Genomic DNA, 23,257 nt, shown 5'->3' with positions numbered 1-23,257 from the left:
ACTGCTTTGAGGAGAACGACGACCTGGACACACGAGAACCTTCACAGTCAATATGAAAAAACAGGGATTTCTTCATTTCTGTCTTCTCGTTTTTTAAATTTTTGTCATTATAACTAGAAAATGAAAAAACATCCCTTTCTGACCTTGACAAAGAAAAAAGCCTTGTAATATAATTTTATTTTTGTCTATTATTTAATATCTGTTTGTGAATTGAAAATCGAAAGACCGTGAACAATTAAATCACCTTTTTCATCCATAAGAAAAGAGTTAAAATTACAATTACATTGTTGTTATTTTAAACAAAGACGTGTTGAAACAACGGGGAACACGGCACGAGGCTCAGAGCGGCGTGGACCCGGGAATCTTACTTTGAAAGGGCGTCACGTGACGTCTGAACAGCCGGAGAGAAACTCCTGAATCCCTTTTGAAATAGTCACTTTTTTAGTTTTACTGCCTGAAATGAAAATACATAAAAAATATATATTTTTCCAGTGACATTTCGCTTTACAACATTTAAATTCTTCAAAATTAATTAATTATTAATAAAAAAAGAAAAACGATCACAGCAGGGTTGGAAAGGTGATGAGTCCCTTTTTTAAATAACCGTTATAACCATTCTCAGGTTTAACCAATCAGCTTCCAGATCACACACCAAGTTAATCGGCCTCCACCTTCAGCTGTGTCGGGAGACCTCAAGAGCGTCTGAGCTGCACGGCTGCGTTTCTCCCAGAGTTGTACCGACGTTAATCTGCGATGATGTCGGTGGTTTTTATTGGTCGATGATGTGACGGCGTCTCTGACCAACTGTACCACGTTCATAACGCCGTCTCTGTTAAGGCCGTACCTTCGTAAAAGCTCACCATCATTGACTCTCTCCAAAATATTGACTGCTGCAGCCGTGTTAGCTCCTCCCTCAGTTAGTCTGAGTGACGTTTTTATAGATCTAGGAGCGACGTTAGCGCTGAAACGCTTTGGGAATTACACTTAAATTAAAAAGTTTGGAGTCTTAAAATTAAGAGTGAAACGTGTCTTGAGTTACTCCTCAGTGAGGACCTGCTCTGAGCCTTGAGACGTTCTGTGAATACGACCCCGGGACACTCTTACGATATATAACGTTAACTGTGATTTTGACGGCGTGGACAGAAATCCTTAACGTTGAAGCGATGAAACGCCCAGAAAAGTTGTCCAATCTGAGTTGTTTGAAATGTATTTGCTGGTACAAGAGAGTGAAAGGTCAGATGGGGGTGAATGCGTTTGTGATGCGCTGTAGGAGAGAGAGTCTCACAGGCTCTCGTTTGTTTGAGCGGGTGATGTTTGTTCATGGTTTTGTAGGAAGTTTCCCTTTCCTTTGATGACGACACATGGGGCAATATTTCCTACAGTGGTGATTAAGAGTGTTTTCATGTGTTTGAAGAACAGAAATGGTCTGAATTTGCTTTTCTTTTCCTGCCTCTGTATCATTTACGTAAAGTCACTTTGTAAATCCATTAAAACGAGTCGTTTGTTGAGTTGATCCAAACGTGTCGGCTGTTTGTTCGCGGTCCCTTTTGAAAGTGTTGTTTCTCTGCTTTACTTTACTGAAATAAAATTAAACGTGTTTTTAATAAAGAATCCTGCGTTCACAGTGCTACAATTAAAGCAAGTATAAGTATAAATACTCAACATGCAGCAGAATGTCTTCTATTATCACTGATGCATTAACATGTAAGTATTTAAATGTTGCAGTGGGTCGAGGTGGAGCTAATTGAACTATTTACAGGATTTTGATCAATCGAAAATACAAGAGACAATCAGCATCAAAGCACTCAAGACTGGCAAAGCCATCGGCCTGGACCATATCTTCACAGGGGGGATCGAACAGTTTGGACCTTCTGACACGGACGTGGGTCCTTGAGCTGATGAACGACTGCATGCTGACGAGAAACATCCTAAAAATCTGGAGGAAAACCAAAAATCATCGCTCCCCTAAAACCCGTAAAGATCCAACCAATGCAAAGAGTTTCCGCCCGATCTCCCTGCTACGCCACCCGTACAAGCTGTTTGAGAGCCTGATCCTCACCGGGCTTGACCCAGTCAGTGAACCAGCCATCATCCCTCAACAAGCTGGATTCAGGCCTGACGAATCCACAACAAGTCAACTTTTGAATATTGCAGGCGGGTTCCAGAAAGGGCTGGTGACAGGAGTCGTCTCACTGTGACCACCGCCTCCTACTGAAAAAGATCTTGGAGAATACCAAAGACCTGGCACTCACGGACCTCATCGGAGCCCTCCTGAGAGAGAGATGCTTCTATGTTGTTCTTTACGACAAGCAAAGTCGCTGCTGACGACGCCGGAATGGCCTTCCTCAAGGTTAGTGTGCTGGCTCCACTGCTATGTAACATCTACACCAACAAGCAGCCAATGAACTACAACACTGAGCGATTCATCTACGCCGACCAGAAACCAGACTCCAACTATGGACCAAAAGGTTTGAGGATGACCCCCCTCCTACCGACACGGGTATCCCTCCTTCTGAAGCACAGTGGGTCCAGTGGAAGATGCTCAACCGCCCGAGAACAGGAACATGGCGGTCAAAAGCTGCCACAGCCAGATCGGGGTGATGAAACTGGAGAAGAGGACCATACAACGCAAACCGCCTCACCTGCCCCCTACTACCCCCGACTACCCAACCAGTGCAGCCCAAAGGATCTCACAGTGTTCAATAATAACGCAAAGGACTGTGGGAGGTCCAGGCCTCCATAATGATCAGTCTAAAGTATCACACAGTGATTATTTATTTATTTTAATGTTGGGAGGTTCAGGCCTCCATACTGAGTAACACACGCGCTGGCCTGTAGGGGGCGGTGAGAACCAGTCCAAAAAGTTAGTTAATTAGTGTTTCCATGAGGGGTTCTTTTCCTTTTGCTATAAAAGCATCTTCTAACATGTTTATTGGTGCATTAATAATTAATAAACTGGATTCCATCGTAGTAAAGTGTGTGTTGAGGTTAATAACTCAAGACCAGCTTCTTCCCCACAGCCGTGCGTGAATAAATCAAACTAAATAAGGATTAATAAGTTCATTTTTAACTATTTCATTTCAAAGCACCTTAACAAACATTACCCTTTACCCCAGCTGCGTCTCTAATCTCTGTTTAAATGGTCTTTTTTGTTATTTGCATATTTTGTCCTTATTTGATATTTATAATTATCTTCTTTTATATGAAATACTTGTTGCTGTAATTGAACCCTGTGCAATGACAATACAGAGAAACTGATTCCAGATCCAGGTTTCTTCTATCCAGGTGAAATCATACTCATGTGTAGTGTAACTGACATGAATTTGCAATGTTATGGATATTTTTCCCTCTTTGTTTATTTGTTTATTGCATCTTTTCTTTGTTTCTTCCTTTTCTTTCCTATCAGTTCATGTGTTTTAGTGATTTTTATATATGAGCCCTGCGCTTCTTTTCCTCTCCTGCACAAAGATTTGCCTTGTATTATAAAATATGATTCTTGTTTTTTAACATTGTGCATATAAATATATATTTATATATATAAATAAAATAAAAAATGTCATTCTCTCTTCAAACCTTTGGGAATAAAATCAACTGTAAATCTTTATTCCTTGGGTTTGATGTGAAATCCTTCTCATATGACATTATATGACCTTTATTGTTAAAAAAAAGATCCTGTTTATTGGAACATTAATAATTAATAAACTGGATTTCATCGTAGTAAAGTGTGTGTTGAGGTTAATAACTCAAGAACAGCTTCTTCCCCACAGCCGTGCCTGAATAAATCAAACTAAATAAGGATTAATACGTTCATTTTAACTGTATTTAATTTCCAAGCAGCTTAATAAACTTGCACTACTAAAAATAACTACTGTGCAACACCCACAACCTTTTTATTTTGTAGATATTAAATATTTGTTGCTGTGATTATCTCTTCACACCTTTGGGGATAAAACCATATTCCTTGGGTTTGATGTCTAAAATGACTTTATTTGACCTTCATTGTTTAAACAAAGATAATTTCATAGTTTTATGTTTCCTTGGACAATAGCTGGACTTCATTTAATTTAATTTTATCCACTCTGCGGCTTTTGTTTTGGTTTTTTCACCGGTTATTATTTTACGTATTTCCTCTCTGAGACCTGGCAACCCGGACCCAAAGCTCGGGTCGTGCAGACATCTGATCCCGGTAAACACCCTCTGATCCCGGTAAACATCCCCTGACAGGCCGGTGTCTCTGTCTGCCATGCCCCAAACCTGGACGACCTGAGGCAGCCACTGATAAAACGGTAAAACGGTACTTTTGTTATTCGGTTACGGTTAAAAACGGGGCTGTTTTTGTAGCTTACAAGCTAATAGTGAAACTTCCGCTCCCCGGTTCTGACAGACACGTTTAAAATACACATTAACTTTAATATCTAATATTATATCGGAACTGTTAAAGCTGCGTAGAAGTTAATTTAAACCAAATATCCCTAAAATGTTCCCTGGCACCTGCGATGGACGCCATGGAAACCGCTGTTTACCAAAGCTAACAGCTAGCTTGTAGCTAAACCCCAACCAAACTCCATTCAGAAAACAGGAGATTTAACGCTGCGTTGCTTCTCAAAAATCGCTTTAAAGTTCACGATTAAATATTTTATTACGCATCTTTTCACATTGCTTTAAAAAACATTTACATACAAACAATTAAGATGATTGTTTAGCCTCCACTTTCGTGTTTCTGCGCAATGGATGGAGAGATTAAGCTGCTTGTAAAAGCTAAAAAAACAGCTTAAATATGAGGTTTAGTTCCTTTTTTAAGTTTAATTTAAACGCCGATTGTGTCAAAAGACCCCTAAGTTTCTTAACACGTATTGGATTTATATATGAGTGCATTGTATTTGTGCCAAAAACAAAGTTAACCTTAAAGTGTCAGATTTTTAAATATGGTTTGGTTGACTTTTACCAGCTGTTTGGAGCTGCAGGCTTCTAAACCACACACATCTAACATAAAGCAGGAGATTCAACCTAAAAGCTTAATTACAGTGTGATTTATATCAATCACATTGGGTTGTGTGTAATATGTTGACTTAAATACACATCTCTTGTTGCAAATCGTCTGTCAATAATGATTTTATTTTGAAAATATGCATATATATTAATATCCTAGTTGAGGATGACTTGACACATCCTTGTGTTTTTCCGTCTTAAAGGTCCTTTTGTTAAAATCCCACACCTGAAAGTCTGATACATCACTTATAGACCAAAGGTGGTTAGCTTTGTTTCTTCTTTTATTTTGAAATTTTCAATGCTACTTGGAGTGATGCACAGATTGTGAAATTCAGGGGAGATATCGATGCTTAAAATTACATCTGGGATGCTTTTTAAAATTTATTTATTCCACTTTTGTGCCCAAGAAACAAAGAAATCTCCATTTTGCACCGAAAAAAAAATAACTTTGAGGATTCACGAGTGAGGGGACGATGGAGCGTGAGTTTGGCCGGAGAATCGGAGCAGCGGGGGCGGTGCTGCAGTCGCTCTACCGCACCGTTGTGATGAACAGAGAGCTGAGGAAGACAAAGCTCTGGATCTACCGCTCAGTCCTGGTTCCTACCCTCACCTGTGGTCATGAAAGCTGGGTCAGGACCCAAAGAACCAGGTCCAGGTCAGGACCCAAAGAACCAGGTCTAGGTCAGGACCCAAAGAACCAGGTCCAGGTCAGGACCCAAAGAACCAGGTCCAGGTCAGGACCCAAAGAACCAGGTCCAGGTCCAAGCGTGTGAAATGTGTTTCCTCAGGAGGGGGGCTGGAGTCTCCCTTAGAGAGAGGGGGAGAAGTTCAGCATCCGTGAGGAACTCGGAGTAGAGCCGCTGCTCCTTTGCGTTGAAAGGAGCCAGTTGAGGTGGTTCAGGATCATCTGGTAAGGATGAACCCTGGGCGCCTCCCTAGGGAGGTGTTCCAGGCACGTCCAGCTGGGAGGAGGCCTCGGGGAAGACCCAGGACCAGGTGGAGAGATTAGATCTCCACACTGGCCTGGGAACGCCTCAGGATCCCCCAGTTAGAGCTGGTTAATGTGGCCCGGGAAAGGGAAGTTTGGGGTCCCCTGCTAAAGCTGCTGCCCCCGCGACCCGACCCCGGATAAGAGGCTGAAGATGAGATGAGATGCAATCATTTTAAGTCGTTTTTTAAATATAATCAAAGTCAAAATCCTCTGGTTTCAGATTCTGAAATGTGAATATTTCCTGGTTTCTTTCCTCTTCTTTGACGATAAACTGAATGTCCAGAGTTCGTACTGGTGCTTGAAATCCTTGAAAATGCTTGAATTTTAGATAAAAAGTGCTTGAAAATGCTTGAAAGTGCGTCTGCATCGCTTTCACAACAAATAGCTTTAGAGTAGAAATAACACAAGTCAGAGCCTGAAGTGTGAAGGTGAAATAATAAGCATGTATTCTTGGAAACATGTTATTTTACCACGGCTCTAAAGTGCTGGAAAGGCCTGAAAATGACCTTGAAAGGTGCTTGAATTTGACCTTTTTGGAAAGCTGTAAACCCTGAATACCTTTGAGGACGTCGTCTTGGACTGATCCACGTCTTTCACCGTGTGTTGAACCACACAACTGATCACTTAATGTAGAAAATGATGACACGATTACTCTGTGATGAGATGATGCAGCAGTTCACAGCTGCTGTGATCAGGAAACACTGTTTGAACCTTAATCGTCTTAGTGCCGCCTGTTGGTTCTGCTGCTTACACACATTTTCAGCCGAGACGTCAGCTGAGTGACGCTAATCTTCGTGTAAACGGAGGAGGTTGGACATTCCTCTGCGCTGTTAGCTGCAGGGTTTGGGGGGGGGGGGGGTCACGAGGACCATGGGGGGGTGGGGGTGGGGGGTCACGTGATTCATTCCTCTGTTTCATCCCAGCCGAGCAGCAGTGTCTCACACTGGCCTGGGTCCCAGTTCAGAGCTGAGGGAGGATGAAGCTGGTGTCTGAGCAGCGGAGTGAGGAGGTGAGTTTGAAACCTGTGGGGAGGAGAGAGAGAGAGAGGGGGAGAGAGAGAGAGAGAAGTGAATCAGGGAAATAAAACATCATTTTCTCTGTTTCATCTCAACTCAAACTGCAGCTGTAGCGAGTCTCTCACTGTCTCTGTCGTTTATATTTTAATGAACAAATATAATGAAGAGTCGGAGGATAGCACAGAAGTACAGAGAGGCGTTGCTATGGAGATGATACAGCGTCTCCTCCGGTCTCATTGGTGTGAACTGGCAGGTCCCAGAACGTTGCAGATCTGCAGGTTTCACCTCGTCTGGTCTCAAATCTTTGGTCTGAGCTGGACTTGAAAGGACTATTGATGTGTTAAATAGTGTGTATCGTGCAACACATCAGCAGTTCAGTCGTAAGCAGTGAGCTCGTCTTACATGAGCTGGGCCTTCTCCGCAAAGATAAGATATTCCTGTATTAGGGCGCGCTCACACTGTCCATCCGTACCGTGCCATAACTGATTTTACAGGTAAAGTCTAGTTCCTTTGACCAGTGCGAGTGCAACCGTACCGCGTCTAGGAGCGGCACGCTTGCCGTATTGCTGTAATTCACTTGTTTATCCATTGATCATAAATACCATCAGAAAGAGGAGTAAAAAAAAGCATCTATGCGAAAGTAGAGAAGCCATCACTAAACAGAGGAGGAGGTCTGAGACGGAACCACTTCTCTCCAGTTTACAATGCTGCCCTTTCATCCCTTCATTCAACAATCCAACCTCAAAGAACAACTGTTCACAAACGTCCTCCTGTGACTCCAACCACTGTCGTTAAGACTCAATAGAGCACTAACCAAGTCCAGACCTACTTCCACCAACCACTGGACCAGGACCAGGACCAGGCTGGGACTAGACCAGCACTAACCAAGTCCAGACCTACTTCCTCAAAAACACACCTGGTCCAACAAATCAACTGTGTAAAGACTGTTCAGGTGATTGAGACAGTTGAGTCAGGTGTGTTCTTGCTTGGTTGGAATGAAAACCTGCAGCCACAGCGACTCTTTACTGGATCACTGTGACACCCATGATAAATACCATCCATTGCCCCTGGTTTAAATTTAAAATCCAGAGTCAGCTCAAAATATAAAACAGTTTCTCTACAGTGTAAGTAGCAGAACATGTTGCCCAAAACTATCTGTGTGTTGAACTAGACGAGTATAATGATGTTAAAACAAAGCGTACGATACAGCGTTACAGTGTGTCGTATGTGCAATACTGTGTTTTCCTCTGTGCCTTGGTGTACATTTATTCATACTTACAAATATTGTTCCATTTATTCTCTATATTTTATATTTCCCTGTTTATCCCATCTCATCTTCAGCCGCTTATCCGGGGTCGGGTCTCAGGGGCAGCAGCTTTAGCAGGGGACCCCAAACTTCCCTTTCCCGGGCCACATTAACCAGCTCTAACTGGGGGATCCTGAGGCGTTCCCAGGCCAGTGTGGAGATCTAATCTCTCCACCTGGTCCTGGGTCTTCCCCGAGGCCTCCTCCCAGCTGGACGTGCCTGGAACACCTCCCTAGGGAGGCGCCCAGGGTTCATCCTTACCAGATGATCCTGAACCACCTCAACTGGCTCCTTTCAACACAAAGGAGCAGCGGCTCTACTCCGAGTTCCTCACGGATGCTGAACTTCTCCCCCTCTCTCTAAGGGAGACTCCAGCCCCCCTCCTGAGGAAACACATTTCGGCCGCTTGTACCCACGACCTGGTTGTTTGGGTCCTGACCCAGCTTTCATGACCACAGGTGAGGGTAGGAACCAGGACTGAGCGGTAGATCCAGAGCTTTGCCTTCCTCAGCTCTCTTTTGGTCACAACGGTGCGGTAGAGCGACTGCAGCTCCGCCCCCGCTGCTCCGATTCTCCGGCCAAACTCACGCTCCATCGTCCCCTCACTCGTGAACAAGATCCCGAGGTACTTGAACTCCTTCACTTGGGGTCAGGACTCGTTCCCTACCTGGAGTAACAATGCGACGGTTTCCTGCTGCTATATTGTTCATATTTTTCTACAGTTTGTTGTTTCTTATTGATGCGTCTTCTGTGTTTGCTTCCACTTTGCTGCTGTAGTAAGGAAATTTCCCCTTTTCTGTGACTGATAAATGAATATCTTATCTTAATACTTTATCTTTATTAGTCTACCCGGCGTCTCTTTTCCTTTGGCTCCACATCAGCTGAGCTCTTTGTGTGAGGTCTCACAGCTCGGCCCGAGGGCAGGGACAGCTGACGGATCACACATTTCCTGTCTCAGTGAGCGATGTCGCACAGGGTTAGAGGAAATATCAGGGATCTTCTGTCCTAATGTAGGTCACTTCATACCTCTAAGGATGCATATCACCGTACCCACCCAACGAATGAATATCGGGGGGCAGTGTGTGTGTGTGTGTGTGTCTGTCTGTCTGTGTGTCTGTCTGTCTGTCTGTCTGTCTGTCTGTCTGTCTGTCTGTCTGTCTGTCTGTCTGTCTGTCTGTCTGTCTGTCTGTCTGTCTGTCTGTCTGTCTGTCTGTCTGTCTGTCTGTCTGTCTGTCTGTCTGTCTGTCTGTCTGTCTGTCTGTCTGTCTGTCTGTCTGTGTGTGTGTGTGTAAAGAGAGTCCCCATTGCTAGACAAATAAAGGAATTCTTCTTCTTCTTAAAAATATTAGAAGAGTCAAGCTCAACCCTACTGCAGTTATGAAAGAATTAAAATCAAATTAAAGTGATGTCCTCACATGCTCCGAGGATCATTGATGACATCACGCCACAACGGTGTTTACCAACATGGCAACTGTAACCGGTATTGTGACTTTATGACTTAATGCTAGAAACAGTGTGTGGCGGCAGCCGGCAAATTTGTGAGCGTGTGATATCACGAAGGAGGAAGAGGCGCAAGACAATTCATATTTTAATGATGGTTCTATGGTTCATTGAATTTGTTTCACCGCCCAGCGCAACGAGTGAGACAACGGGTGACACACACACTGATCTAATCAGTCAGTGAAGATAAGGTTCATACGCCCAAAGCAATTTCAGTCAAAAGCAACTGGACTTGGTTATTTGTCTAGGAAGACGTTTCACCTCTCATCCAAGAGGCTTCATCAGTTCATGTACGCATCTGACCAGGACCAGGACCAGGACCAGGCTGGGACTGGCCCAACTAACTGGTGTGAGATCCAGGTCTTTAACCTCTCACAAGGCCGATGATGTCACTGACACCCTTTGTGCTCCAAGTGCCAACGGCCGTTGTTAGAGTCGCAGTCGTTGGTGGAAGTAGGTTTGGACTTTGTTAGTGCTTGTCTAGTCCCAGCCTGGTCCTGGTCCTGGTCCTGTTCCAGTCATTGTTGGAAGTAGGTCTGGACTTGGTTAGTGCTGGTCTAGTCCCAGCCTGGTCCTGGTCCAGTCGTTGGTGGAAGTTGGTCTGGACTTGGTTAGTGCTGGTCCAGTCCCAGCCTGGTCCTGGTTCTGGTCCAGTGGTTGGTGGAAGTAGGTCTGGACTTGGTTAGTGCTCTATTGAGTCTGAACGACAGTGGTTGGAGTCACAGGAGGCCATTTGTGAACAGTTGTTCTTTGAGGTAAGATTGTTGAATGAAGGGATGAAAGGGCAGCATTGTAAACTGGAGAGAAGTGGAGTCTCAGACCTCCTCCTCTGATTAGCGATGGTTTCTCTACTTTTGCATTGATGCTTCTTTTACTCCTCTTTCAAACCATCTGTCCTCTCTGTCCAGGATGTGGACACTGTTGTCCTCAAAGGAGTGGGCTTTCTCCTTTAGGTGTGAGTGGGCAGCGGAGTCCAGGCCTGAGGAGTTAGCTCTCCTGTGTTGGGCCGTACGTTTATGCAGTGGTTGTTTTGTTTCTCCAGTGTAGAGATCTTTGCGTTCCGCGTTGCATTGGACAGCATTAACCAGGTTGCTTTTGTGGGTGTGTGGTGTTCTGTCCTTCTGTCCCAAGGTCCACATCTTGGACAGAGAGGACAGATGGTTTGAACAAGGAGTTGCGATGGCGTCCCTGACCGACTCTACCACGTTCATAATGCCGTCTCCGTTAAGGCCATACCTTTTAAAAACTCACTATCATTGAATCTCTCCAAAACGTTGACTCCAGCAGCCATGTTAGCTCCTTCCTCATTTACTCTGAGTGACGTTTTTATAGATTTAAATGCTTTGGGAATTACACTTGAATTAAAAAGTTTGGAGTCCTAAAATTAGGAGTGAAATGCCCCTTTTTTACTCCTAAATCAGCAAGTTAGCACCTACTCTAAACCTTGAGATGTCCCCTGAGCTTTTAAACAACACATTGATTCCAAGCCCCCACCACAGGGACTTCCTGGTTGGTCCAATCAGGAAGTGCTAAAAGCGTCAGTTCTCTGAGTGTCCACTAGGGGCAGGTTTCATAACAGAGCAGTTTCTCATTGAGCCCCATGTTAAACAGGCCGTTTACACAGCATCATTAAACCTGTTTAAGGACAAAAGAACATTCTAGTCTGTGTGTTTAGCTCAGATCTCCATGGCAACACTGAGGGGGAGGGGCTAGTTTTCATTTTATCGGAGGTTAAAGTTTATGAATAATTAGGGGTGTGGCCTCTTGAGTGACAGCTAGCCTCTGACCCTCACTTCTCCTCGGAGGTAAACATCAGCCAGATGGACGTACGCCCCTCCCCCCAACGTCACATACATGCCCTTTTTTTGGCCAGAGGAAATGGGGCGGAGTCAAAGTCTGACAAGATGGCGCCTCCTAAAGGCGAGGACGATTGGATCAAGTTGAGAGAACGAACCCCGACGGAGACGCTGCGTCCGTTGAAAGCTGATTCCAGTATTTTCTTGACAAAGAGCAAATGAATCAGCTGATCCATGAAATATGATTGGGAACTAATTTGTCTGATTATTCCAACACCACATGAATGCAGCACAAATGCACGCAACGTTGATGAAAGTGAGAAATGATTTGCGTATCCGCCCCGTGATTCAGATCCACTCTAACACTGACTGAACACTGGGTTCACGCTCGGCCCGCGCCACACCGTTGGAAATGGCGGCGGTAGTTTTTCAGCAAACAGACGAACCGAGCCGAAAGCATCACGTCAAGGATAATAACACGGGATAATAACCTCATAACAATTCTGGAAAACAGTCGGAAAGGGACTTTTTATTTGAAGAAAGTGGTTAATATCATTATACAGATTGTTTGTCAGCGTGTGTGTGTGTGGGGTAAATTGAAAGATGAAGGGATCATGAGATCTGTTCTGGAGCTTTGTTCTCTTCAAACATCAATAATCAGCTGTAATTCCCACGTGTTTTTGATTGGACAGTCAAACGCTGTCATACTTTATCTATTACAGCAACATCTATTTCCAGTTGGAGCAGTTGATGTTGATGATGCTAATCTGGGCAACGACGGTCTGTCGCCACAACAGACTGACAAACCAACAACTCTCTGATGAGTGACCATGACTTTTGATGGTTCCCAGAAGATGAATCCTACTGTTGTTGATGCTTTTTTCCTGCACCACCATGACGTTGATGTTTGTGGTTTTGAGTGACAGCTATCGGTTTAGATAGTTTAATAACTTTGGGGATAATAACGTTGCATTCATTGCCATACTTGGGTGGAAAGTAAAGCCTGGTCCGGCTGAACACTCTTGTTTTATTTTGACATACTTTCTTTCAATAAAGGACCTGTTTTAGCGTCCTCTAAGGAAGTGTTTGACACACTTAATAAAGTATTTGGTGGAAATATTACAACGGACCCAACTGTGGCCCAACTAGGTCTATTACCAAGAGGTATTGAATGAAGAGCCAAACAGCAATTAAAGCATTACAGTAAGGTGGCTGAAGCCTGATCCTCCAACACAAATGACTTATTCCCTGAGAATTCAAAAACATATATCCTATGCAGGTCCAAGCTGTGAACTGTGTTTCCTCAGGAGGGGGTCTGGAGTCTCCCTTAGAGAGAGGGGGAGAAGTTCAGCATCCGTGAGGAACTCGGAGTAGAGCCGCTGCTCCTTTGTGTTGAAAGGAGCCAGTTGAGGTGGTTCAGGATCATCTGGTAAGGATGAACCCTGGGCGCCTCCCTAGGGAGGTGTTCCAGGCACGTCCAGCTGGGAGGAGGCCTCGGGGAAGACCCAGGACCAGGTGGAGAGATTAGATCTCCACACTGGCCTGGGAACGCCTCAGGATCCCCCAGTTAGAGCTGGTTAATGTGGCCCGGGAAAGGGAAGTTTGGGGTCCCCTGCTAAAGCTGCTGCCCCTGAGACCAGACCCCGGATACGAGGCTGAAGATGAGATGAGAACTGTCAACTTTAAATGAAACTTAAATAAAAACTAACCCTTCTAAATGAACCCTTTTACTGCAAAAAAGTATAAAAGTATGTGACATACACGTGACTATATTTCATTGCCCGGGTCCTAATTTCGTACCCGGCATCGTCTCAAATGTTTCCTTCTAACCACCTGTTCCCGTCCCAGCCTCTGATCAAGCAGCACCGTTGTTAAATCCCTCTTTTCCACCCTGCCCTCCAGGCTCCAGACCTCCTGCTCCTTATGGCTGTTTATGATGAGAACATCCTGAAGAACCCTTTCTACCTGGCGTTGGAGAAGCAGAGACCGGATCTCTGCAGCCGAGTGGCAGAGCTCCACGGCATCGTGAGTAACTTCCTTTTAGTCGTTACGAGCCCGAATGTGTTCGTCAGAAGGACGACAAAGGAACATTTATGACCTGACGGCTGCAGGCATTCATGGGCAGAAGGACTTTATTCATTTATTCTCTGCCGACTGAAACTGAAGCGCTGGGCACTATGGCCAAAATCTTTTGTGCTGATATGATACTTAATATTTACTCATTTTATTAACAACTTTAATGCAAAATGAATGTAACGTGCAAGGATCAGAACATAAAGTGTCTTCCAAAGGATGTAAGGGCGCACTCCCACTGTGCCTCCGTCCCGTGCCCTGTGCTTTAGGGTCCTTGTCCCCCCCTCCAGGCCCGTTTGTACTCACACTACCTGGGCCTCGGAGAATGCTTCTTGCTGCCTATACGTCATCACGCCGTAACACGTCACACGCATTGATGACGTCATGGCGATGCGTGGCTTTGTTTCCAGATCTTTCCGTAGACCTCGGAGTTTTTGTGCATCTTGTCGACTGTTTTTGAATCTTTTCATCGACCAAATCTGCAGTAAACACTCCACCTCCGCATCACACCAACGTGAACCTTTCACCGCCATTGTTTGAAATGTCCGCGCATGGTCCCTCCTTCTTTTTTCTACGTCCCAACAGGCGCACAGGAAATGACCTCAGAACCGCCGTAGGCCTCGTGCTCGTACACGTGTGAACGCTCGTGCTCGTACACGTGTGCACACTCATGCTCGTACACGTGCAAACGTGCTTTACAAAAGCCCACCTCTCCCAAACGGGCCGTGGACGGCAAGCGTGCCGCTCCTAGACGTGGTACGGTTGCACTCACACTGGTCAAAGGAACCAGACTTTAACCGTGAAACCTGTTTGGGCACGGTACGGAGGCACAGTGGGAGTGCGCCCTAAATATCGCCTGTAACATGGTGACGGATGTGTTATCACAGGTTTTTGATCCATATTGGTTGATTGATTATGATGTGAAATGAAAACACACCGCCTTGGTTGCTCTGCTGCCTCACGATGCCTCTGGATCAATGACGCATTTATCATTTTTAAACAGATTGCAATCGTACCGGAAACTGCGGCAGACCGATCGGTCCGGATATAGATACACCAGTAAACGGCGTCCGACTGGTGATGCGGTTACGTTACAGTACCACACTTCGAGTCCCTGCCAGCTGATTTTTATAGAAATTAACTGAAAAAAATGTCTGCCTGGAAATCCAGATTAAAAAGCATTTCAAAGAAACTGTTGTTTTGCTGCCATCAGAGATTAAAAGACATTGAGATAACAGGAAACATTTTACAATAGAAACTCTCACACACACACACACACACACACACACACACACACACACACACACACACACACACACACACACACACACACACACACACACACACACACACACACACACACACACACACACACACACACAGGTGTGAACAGACCATAAATGTCTGGCCACTTCTCTTCTAGTTAAACTCTAAATCCGCTGCTTTCACCCATCACTTCCTCCCGTAGATGAAGGCTAAATGTGCCCTTTACATCGCGTCCAGCCTAGTTTTTTTTGTTTTATTTTTTGTTTAAAATGTCTTTGTGCATTTAACATAATAACGCACTGTCGTTTATGACTTCTGTAGCCGTGCACGTATGCGCATATGTTTGTGCAGGTGCTACATGCATTAGTGTCTATGTGTGTTTGAACTGTGCTATAGAAATAGAGAAGTGAACTTGGACTTGAACTATACCCCCCCCCCCGGTCCCGTCAGAGCCCTTTCTGGAGAACCTTCTGTTGTCTACGGCTTGAACAACTCTCACTTTTTTAACTTATTTCATTTTAATAAACGAGTTTTCTGAGTGAGTTCAGTCGGACGAAACTTTAAAATCACAGCCAGACAGAAAATGCAACCGCTGTGCAAATGGACAAATATCAAATGACCCGACTGAGTGCAGAGTTGCTCTTTGTAACATCGTTTGAGTTTGTCAGGACGCCTGAAACCTCAAAGCAGACGAGGATCAGATGTCTGAACGCCGGCCAGCAGCAGCAGCAGCAGCAGCAGCAGCAGCAGCAGCAGCAGCAGCAGCAGCAGCAGCAGCGGCGGCTCTGACTCATCTGGACTCCTCTGGGAACTCAGATGAACTCAGACGTCAAAACATCAGCAGAAAATGCATCTAACTGGATTACAGACTGCTGACCTGGAAAATCACTCAATGTACAAGACAGACTACGCACACGCCGCGCTCTGCAAAACAGAATACAAGCATAAAAGTTAACGTGCAGTTTAAGAATTGACGACGATGACAGATTTCAAAACTGAGCGTTGCAGCAGTTCTCCAGTTTTTCCAAACATGTGCTGCATAAAAACTGCTCTGAGAGGTCAGGATAGCTCTTAATAAAGCAGTTTATTTATTTTTTAAGCGTGTTTTTTAAATTCAAATTGAATAAAAACTGAAAACAGAAAAATAAGATAAATAAACTCAACAATAAAATATATATCAAAATATAAATATGCATTTAAATAAGTCATAGAAAAATAAATTAGATCAAATCTGTTGTAGTGCACTGCCACAACCTACTGAAAACTCCTAAACATAAAGTATTTTAACACCAGAAGCATTAGTAGCAGTAGTGTTTTGAGACTAAAGGTCGTAGTATTTTATCGTTTACACACAACTATATTTAACATACTCCGGTCAGTAACTCAGGGCAAAAATGCTCCTCTGTAAGGAAAGAGGTGCTCTGGTTTATAACACAAGACAAAAGGAGAGCGTCTGCTAACATGCTGACGATAAGCAGACGTGCTAACATTAGCTTATTGTTGGCTCTATGTTAGAGTGGGTGGTCCTCCATTTGAGAGGTTCGATCCCCAGCTTCCCCGGTCTGCATATTGAAGTGTCCTTGAGCAAGACACTGAACCCTGAATTGCTCCTCGTGCTGCGCATGGGTGTGTGAATGTGTGTGAATGGTTAGATTAGATGGTCTGTAGATGTCCACTGCCATCAGTGTGAATGTGACAAACACTGTGAAAGCGCCTTGAGTAGACAGAAGACTAGAAAGCTGCTTTATAAGCACAAGTCCTTTACCGTTTACCTTTTAATTCACACTCAAACACACAGGATCAGAGTTCAGATGGGTCAGTTTGACTCTGTGTTGAGCACTGTAAATATTTTCTGTCCCTCCTGCAGGTTCTGGTTCCTTGTTGTGGAAGTTTGACCCTCAGCAGCTACTCAGACTCCCAGTTCGACAGCTATGTCCTGCAGCCCGCGGAGGACGCATACCAGACTGTGGATGGAAAGGTTTGTCTCTCTTCACTTCATTAACATCAGTGTTGTGTGTGTGTGTGTGTGTGACAGACTGACACACACACACACGTTTCACTTCAGAACATACACTGACTTTTTACTTCAGCCTCATGTCTGGATCAACACTTCCTTGTTTTTGGTTTCACGTGCTCCACGCGTAAAGTAGCATCCCATAATGATCACAGTCTCTTAAAAGTCCCTTAACCCTTATTTAGCAACATGCAGCAAACCCCATGTATCACAGTGTGACCGTGTTATTAGAACAGAACAATCAGATCCATCAGAAGTGATTCAAACTCTCAAGAAATACACTCAAATTAATCTTATGGATCCAAAACAGCTGTGGGCCACAGGTGGGTTTATGTTTGAAACAAGATGCTCCAAGACATTTCTAAACTTGGTTCCTACCCTCACCTGTGGTCATGAAAGCTGGGTCAGGACCCAAAGAACCAGGTCCAGGTCAGGACCCAAAGAACCAGGTCCAGGTCAGGACCCAAAGAACCAGGTCCAGGTCCAAGCGTGTGAAATGTGTTTCCTCAGGAGGGGGTCTGGAGTCTCCCTTAGAGAGAGGGGGAGAAGTTCAGCATCCGTGAGGAACTCGGAGTAGAGCCGCTGCTCCTTTGCGTTGAAAGGAGCCAGTTGAGGTGGTTCAGGATCATCTGGTAAGGATGAACCCTGGGCGCCTCCTTAGGGAGGTGTTCCAGCACGTCCAGCTGGGAGGAGGCCTCGGGGAAGACCCAGGACCAGGTGGAGAGATTAGATCTCCACACTGGCCTGGGAACGCCTCAGGATCCCCCAGTTAGAGCTGGTTAATGTGGCCCGGGAAAGGGAAGTTTGGGGTCCCCTGCTGGAGCTGCTGCCCCCGAGACCCGACCGCGGATAAGAGGCTGAAGATGAGATGAGATGAACCAAGATGCTCCAAGACGTTTCTAAACGGAAACTAAAACAGGAAGCAACTGTTCCAAAGGTTTTTAATTAAACATAAGCGTACAGGCAGGATACATTTAATGTTTCTAATTGTAAACACATCACATGACACCCCTCAGTGTGTCGTGACTATCAAAAACCAAAAAACGCGCTTTATCCAAAAAGGAAACGTGAAGTGCAGTTTGTGGGTGTTTATTTGTCCTGTCAATGAAAAGTACTTTTGTACGCACAGTTTAAGGACGGACTTGCAGAAAACGACTATATGATGGTAACGAGCTTTAGCCGTCAGCAGAAACATGAGCACCGTGCCTCTCCACTCTCTGCATCAAGCAAACAAGTTCCCAGTCAGACGCAGGTGGCATTCATCAAGCAGTCAGTCAGCTCCAGTGACACACACACACACACACACACACACACACACACACACACACACACACACACACACACACACACACACACACACACACACACACACACACACACACACACACACACACACACACACACACACACACACACACACACACAGACACACACACACACACACACACACCCTTGACTCCGCCCACACATAGACATACCTCCAGACACACACACATCCATGCCTCTACACACAGTATTGAGAGAGTTTCAGTCAATCAATGAATTACACGTCATTCATCCCCGAGGGGAAGTTCTTTTGCTAAAGAGGGTATGACGGGGGTACATCACATGAGGGTGTGGGGGAGGATAACAAAGCCCTCCCCACACTGCACTCCTGTGGGAAGCTCAGTGCGGGATTTGTAAAAAAAAAAAACAGCACATAAAATAGAAAAGTGGAAACAGTTTCAGCCAGTTTCCCACGCAGAGAGGCAGCCCGCAGGCGAAACACATCAGTGAGCCACACTGTTCCTTCATCCCCATGAACACACACACACACACACACACACACACACACACACACACACACTGTAGTTTATTAAAGGCATAAAAAGCTTAAAAACATAATTAAGAAAAAAAGGTTTCATTATGAAGAAGCAGGGCAACAAATGTGGATTAACCCGCTGCTGAAAATAGTCCCCACACATGAACCAGTGAGTCTTTTCATAGGACTTATGGACAAAAAACATCAAATTTCCCTTTAAATACATTGCAGTACTTCATTTTAAATGACGATTATCCTGATTTGTGTAGTTCCTTTTGTAATAAACACTGTTTTACCGGATGGCGAATTGATTTCTAACCATAATACTTTAATGATTCAATTCAATTCAAAAAACTTTATTTGTCCCCGGGGGGCAATTCAGGAACCCTCACAGGAGGGATACGTGGAAGAAAGCATGACTGAGAAAGTGAATAACAGGACGAGGTCACAGTGTACTGGGGACATAGGCCTGATAAACACATTCTGTATGTGGCTCTTTAGCCCCTTTTCAGTGGCTCCCTGTAGCTTTGCCAAAAAATAATGTCTTTTTTGTACCGTGGACAAGGGAACAGCTGTTATCTTAGAGTTCAAGGTGATTTTTTTCAAAAATATTATGTGAGAAACTAAAATATGCGTCACATCCTTGGTCTACGGTCCAGCGCCTTTCCCTTCTGGTGGCTAATCTTGAGTTAGTGACCCGCGCTGGTACGCTGGCCGCGGATAAATCCCCCTAAAAACTTCGTAGGAAAAGTGTTGTCAACAGTAACTATATATAAACCTTTATAAGCTGTGACATCAAATATGTTTTGCAGCTCCAGACAAAGAGGGGGAAACATGGCTCTGTTGATGGTAAAGGTTGCAGATCCCTGGTTTAGAGAATAATAGACCTGTATTTGGGCGTGATGACGTCTGGACACAAAGTAGACCCTACTGATGGTAAATGTATGAGTGTGCATTGGAAAGACCCGATGGGGCGTGTAAACGTTGTCAGCACACGAACCTCAGTATAAGAGGGGAAGTTCTGTTCAGAGACACTTTGAATTCTTTGATGAGAGTGTGTTGACCTCGATGTCTGTGAGACCTCTCTGCTGACTCCTTCTTCTAGACCTTTCTATTTTTATAATACATTGTTCTACCATAGTCATCGTGGTCTTGTGTGTTTCAGGAGGTCAGGATCCAGGACAGGCAGGTCCTGCTGGGCTCCGGCTTCCCTGCTCCGGCGTCCGTCCCCATCCTGTTTGAGGAAACCTTCTACAACGACCGGGAGCAGAGCTACAGCATCCTGTGCATCTCCAGGCCCGTGGAGGTGGAGCCGAGCCCGGCCGAGCTCAGCCCGCCTCCCCCCTACTGCCTGAAGAGCCTGGAGGACGTCAGGGAGTTCCTCGGCCGCCACGCCCAGAAACTGGACAAGTTCATCCACGGCTTCTGTCAGGCCTTCAAAGAGCAGGAGAGGAAGGGACTCCGACACCACATAGTAGGACCAACTCCTCCTCCTCTTCTACACCTTCTGTTCCTATTTCCCTTTTCTGTATTCGTCTTCCTCGCCTCCTCATCTTCTTCCGTATTTGTCTTATTGTTATATTTACACTACTTTCCTTCCTGCAGCACGTCTTCTCCATCAGTTTTTTACATTTTACACTAAACTCTTACCCAGGCAGGACGTATTTGTCTGAAGTAAAACACAGAAAGTTCATAGTTTTATTAAAAAAGAGTTAATACGGTATGTAAGGGGAGACACTATGGGGTTTTTAATTCATACATATCGCCATGAAACTTCCCTTACTGACATTCAAACAAGTCATTTTTGTTTTCTAAAGTTTTCTGAGATATGTTTAAATATGCAAATTAGCTCATTTTCATCCATTTCCAGAACAGAAATGTGAACATTTGCTAAATCCAGGTTCAAAATTCTTGTTTTGTTTTGTTATATATACATTTTAGGGCGCACTCACACTGTCCTTCCGTACCGGGCCAACACAGGTTTTTCAGCTAAAGGCTTGTTCCTTTGACCAGTGTGGGTGCAACCGCGCCGCACCTAGCTGTGACCAGCTGGCCGTCCACGGCCCGTTTGGGAGAGGTGGGCTTTAGTAAAGCACGTTTGCACATGTACGAGCACGAGCGTGCGCACGTGTACGAGCACGAGGCCTACGGCGGTTCTGAGGTCATTTCCTGTGCGCCTGTTGGGACGTAGAAAAAAGAAGGAGGGACCATGCGCGGACATTTCAAACAATGGCGGTGAAAGGTTCACGTTGGTGTGATGCGGAGGTGGAGTGTTTACTGCAGATTTGGTCGATGAAAAGATTCAAAAACAGTCGACAAGACGCACAAAAACTCCGAGGTCTACGGAAAGATCTGGAAACAAAGCCACGCATCGCCATGACGTCATCAATGCGTGTGACGTGTTACGGCGTGATGACGTATAGGCAGCAAGAAGCATTCTCCGAGGCCCAGGTAGTGTGAGTACAAACGGGCCTGGAGGGGGGGACAAGGACCCTAAAGCACGGGGCACGGGACGGAGGCACAGTGGGAGGGCGCCCTCAGAGTCAAAGGTTTTTACAGACATGTCTTTTTATAACTCTATAAAGCAGAAAATACTGCCTATGTTCTCCATGTTGTTTAAGAGGCTGTGAACATAAAAACCTACAGAATAGAGACTATATACACACAGACTAAGAACCCCTGGAGAAAATCTAACTGACAGTATGAATATTAATAATTTTGTTTGTGTATAAATCACATTTTTCCATTTTCATTACTTGAAGAATAAAACTCTTTCGATGATGAAAGCTTTGAATCCTCTCGTCTCTTCTCTCCTCAGGACTCGGTGAACGGCCTTTACACTAAGTGTCTTCAGTGTCTGCTGCGAGACTCTCATCTGGTGAGTAGAACCCGACCTGCAGGAGCGACCGACCCCACGTCACCATAACCGCGCTGTGTTATTACATCGACCCGTGACTGACGGATTAGTTCTCGTCTGCAGTCTGAACATTTTCCATCAGAATGGAACTTGTCACAGCCGTCATGTGCTGCAGTTTATTGCCACAAGTCATTCAGGGAAATTGTGTGAAATTTGTCCATTTGAGGACTTTGAACTTTGCTGCTAATAAATCTGGACGTCAGAGTTTAATCTGCCAGCTCCCTAACACAAGAGCTGATCATATCTGTGCGTCCCTCACTCTCACTCTTCTGCCTGATCATAGTGACACCCTGAGCACTGACTAAGGGCGCACTCCCACTGTGCATCCGTACCGTGTCCAAACAGTTTTCACAGCTAAAGTCTAGTTTGTTTGACCCGTGTGCAACCGTACCGCGTCTAGTCTGGGAGAGGTGGGCTTTAGTAAAGCACGTTTGCACATGTATGAGCACGAGCGCGCGTACGTGTACGAGCACGAGGCCTACGGCGGTTCTGAGGTCATTTCCTGTGCGCCTGTTGGGACGTAGAAAAAAGAAGGAGGGACCATGCGCGGACATTTCAAACAATGGCGGCGAAAGGTTCACGTCGGTGTGATGCGGAGGTGGAGTGTTTACTGCAGATTTGGTCGATGAAAAGATTCAAAAACAGTCGACGAGACGCACAAAAACTCAGAGGTCTACGGAAAGATCTGGAAACAAAGCCACGCATCGCCATGACGTCATCAATGCGTGTGACGTGTTACGGCGTGATGACGTATAGGCAGCAAGAAGCATTCTCCGAGGCCCAGGTAGTGTGAGTACAAACGGGCCTGGAGGGGGGGACAAGGACCCTAAAGCACGGGGCACGGGACGGAGGCACAGTGGGAGGGCGCCCTGATGCATTTACTGCTCTGATGAACCGTTTTTTCTTTTTCTGCAGAAACTTCTGGCAAAACAGGAGCTTCAGATGACTCTTCTCAAACAGGCTGTGGAGGTAACAACATTACATTCAATTCAATTCAGTTTTATTTACAGCGTCAAATCATGACCAAAGTGATCTCAGGACACTTTACAGAGTAGGTAAAGACCACACTCTATGACTTATTTACACAGACACACAGTTGAGGTGGTTCAGGATCATCTGGTAAGGATGAACCCTGGGCGCCTCCCTAGGGAGGTGTTCCAGGCACGTCCAGCTGGGAGGAGGCCTCGGGGAAGACCCAGGACCAGGTGGAGAGATTAGATCTCCACACTGGCCTGGGAACGCCTCGGGATCCCCCAGTTAGAGCTGATTAATGTGGCCCGGGAAAGGGAAGTTTGGGGTCCCCTGCTCGAGCTGCTGCCCCCGAGACCTGATCCAGGATCAGAGGCTGAAGATGAGATGAGATGAATAATTTAGATGAACCTGCAAAGTCACCAGATTAAATGTCTTTTTTCAAACATCCTTTGCTAAAAGGACAGATGTTTAGTGTTTCTCTCGCTCTCTCTCTGTTGTGTTAACTCAAATGTTTTCTCTCTTCTTGTCCCAGATGTATGTCCATCATGGTATCCATGATTTAATTTTTAACTTTGTGGGAACGCTCGAAGCCAGCCAGGTATGTTTGAACTCTCAC

At 45.2% G+C, this 23,257-nt stretch overlaps 1 protein-coding gene across 1 annotated transcript in view; it reads left to right on the top strand.

Annotated features, from left to right (window-relative positions):
• Window positions 1-4,146: 4,146 nt before the first annotated feature.
• The window catches only part of ankrd27 (ankyrin repeat domain 27 (VPS9 domain)), a 41,146-nt gene continuing 22,035 nt past the window's right edge, over window positions 4,147-23,257 (top strand). Inside the window, exons 1-7 of the mRNA XM_083917279.1 lie at window positions 4,147-4,286; window positions 13,501-13,623; window positions 16,805-16,915; window positions 19,918-20,226; window positions 21,571-21,630; window positions 22,585-22,638; window positions 23,174-23,239. Coding sequence (XP_083773405.1) covers window positions 13,522-13,623; window positions 16,805-16,915; window positions 19,918-20,226; window positions 21,571-21,630; window positions 22,585-22,638; window positions 23,174-23,239 — 702 coding nt within the window. The 5' untranslated portion in view covers window positions 4,147-4,286; window positions 13,501-13,521. The remainder of the gene's footprint in view (window positions 4,287-13,500; window positions 13,624-16,804; window positions 16,916-19,917; window positions 20,227-21,570; window positions 21,631-22,584; window positions 22,639-23,173; window positions 23,240-23,257) is intronic.

Source organism: Echiichthys vipera (genome assembly GCF_963691815.1).
Source record: "Echiichthys vipera genome assembly, chromosome: 7".
In the NCBI taxonomy this organism is placed as follows: domain Eukaryota; kingdom Metazoa; phylum Chordata; class Actinopteri; order Perciformes; family Trachinidae; genus Echiichthys; species Echiichthys vipera.
The sequence above is the reverse complement of the archived record's forward strand: the minus strand, read 5'-3'. Positions and strand labels throughout refer to the sequence as shown.